This window comes from Notothenia coriiceps, unplaced genomic scaffold (assembly GCF_000735185.1).
Source record: "Notothenia coriiceps isolate Sejong01 unplaced genomic scaffold, NC01 NC01_scaffold00036537, whole genome shotgun sequence".
NCBI lineage: Eukaryota > Metazoa > Chordata > Actinopteri > Perciformes > Nototheniidae > Notothenia > Notothenia coriiceps.
The window spans coordinates 9,785-11,413 of record NW_011369238.1 but is presented as its reverse complement, the minus strand read 5'-3'; the positions used below and the strand labels follow the sequence as shown (position 1 = coordinate 11,413).

The window sequence follows — 1,629 nt, the reverse complement described above, 5'->3', positions numbered from 1 at the left end:
CAAACCAACACTAAATTTAGAGCTAGGCGCCAAGGCTTGTAAAACAGAGCTCCCAAGTTTTCCGTATTCTCACTAAATTGATGGGATAGTAATTTTGGTTATTTAATATTAACATCTGAATGATGAGACACATCATAACATCCTGTTATAATAAGATTAAAAAAACAGTCAGGTGTTATCTATTGTTTACACTGTTCCGAATGACATATAGTCACAGATGCCTCAATCAGGCACATTCCAGAATCTGTTTGTCGAAGGTTTTGCGAGTCAGAGGGGGAACACTCAGGACACTGTTTTGGCATTGTGGGGCAAGAATATCTGTCATCGTTTGATTTGTAAAATGTCGGGTGGTATTGGGTTGGTGGGCTGCTCTCAGTCTCCAGCTCGCCGAGAGGTTTGGCGTACCAGGGTCGGGGACCAAGTACGGAAATGCGAGATGTTGGGTGTTTTTGTGTTTTTTAGTGTAGTGTTTTTGAAATTGTCGTTGGTTTTGGGCTTGCTTTATGGTCGGGCTAACAACAATTGGTTGTTGGGATTGTTTTTTAAACCATGAATGCGAGCACAGGCCGCCCGCTTCATTCAGTCCGTAGGTCTGGACCCCTCGTTGATTTGGCTTGAATCCAAAATAGATCACTGCCACACCGAGAATCGAGATGTGTAGGTTTTGTAAACACATTCCATTTCACATTTTAGAATTCCCCGCGAGTAAGTCACACGTTGTCTCCCGCTTGCGCTATTACTTATTATTTGCTGCTATACGTCCACACACGTGTCCTGACTGGCTGTGGTGTCAGCCCCGCCCTCAGCGCGCATGGACGGCAGCCACAGCTCGTCTGGCAGCCCAGAACAGCGCTCCCTAGCTCAAAATGCTGGTAACATCCTTATGGTGAACGGCAATTTAATCGAGCTCAGAAAAAGTGTATAGGAGTCCATTTTATTTATCGTACGATAAGTCAATTTATCGATTATCGCGACAGGCCTAGCCGACGCCGACTGTTGCGTCGCCGGACTCTCCTGCGTATTTGCCGACTTCGCGCACTGGAACACACCGCAAATCCGAGCCGAGCACGTATGAACTGCGTATGCGTGAGTGGCAATAACTCTCCTTACCAGCAGGCGGCGGTAGTGTGTATTCATCATTCAAAAGAGGCAACAACCGGAACAACCGGAAGAAGAACAGACTGATATAAACAAACAATAAATAGCGTTTTTCTTTCCATTTTCACTCTCGTCCATTGAAAACATGAACGAACAGGAGCTCTATAAACCGATGAGGTGAAATAGCCGCCCGTGTTCCATCTTCCATTTTAAATAATTTGTTTACCTCCCTCACTTCCGTTAACGCTTCTCATGCACTGATTCGCTAGCTGAACAGCCAATCAGTGTTATCCCTTTGTCCGACTTCCGGTGGTGTTCCCGACGCCGATTAAAGGCGTCAGGTCGGCAGAAAAGACCCGACGGTGCGGCGCACACCACTCCGAATAGGGCGTGCCCACGCTCATGTTCGGCCCGACTCCCATTTACTGCCGATTTCGGGCCGGTGTATCTGGGCCTTAATGCTGATGTGGCCCGTGATTAAATTGAGTTTGACACCCCTGGCCTAAATGATTAGATACAAGAGAAGAAAAG

The 1,629-nt window shown here is 46.8% G+C and overlaps 1 protein-coding gene across 1 annotated transcript in view; it reads left to right on the top strand.

Moving 5' to 3' along the window:
* The first annotated feature begins 553 nt into the window (after positions 1-553).
* LOC104964003 (stromal interaction molecule 2) overlaps positions 554-1,629 on the top strand; it is a 10,794-nt gene continuing 9,718 nt past the window's right edge. The window contains exon 1 of the mRNA XM_010792704.1: positions 554-657. Coding sequence (XP_010791006.1) covers positions 554-657 — 104 coding nt within the window. The remainder of the gene's footprint in view (positions 658-1,629) is intronic.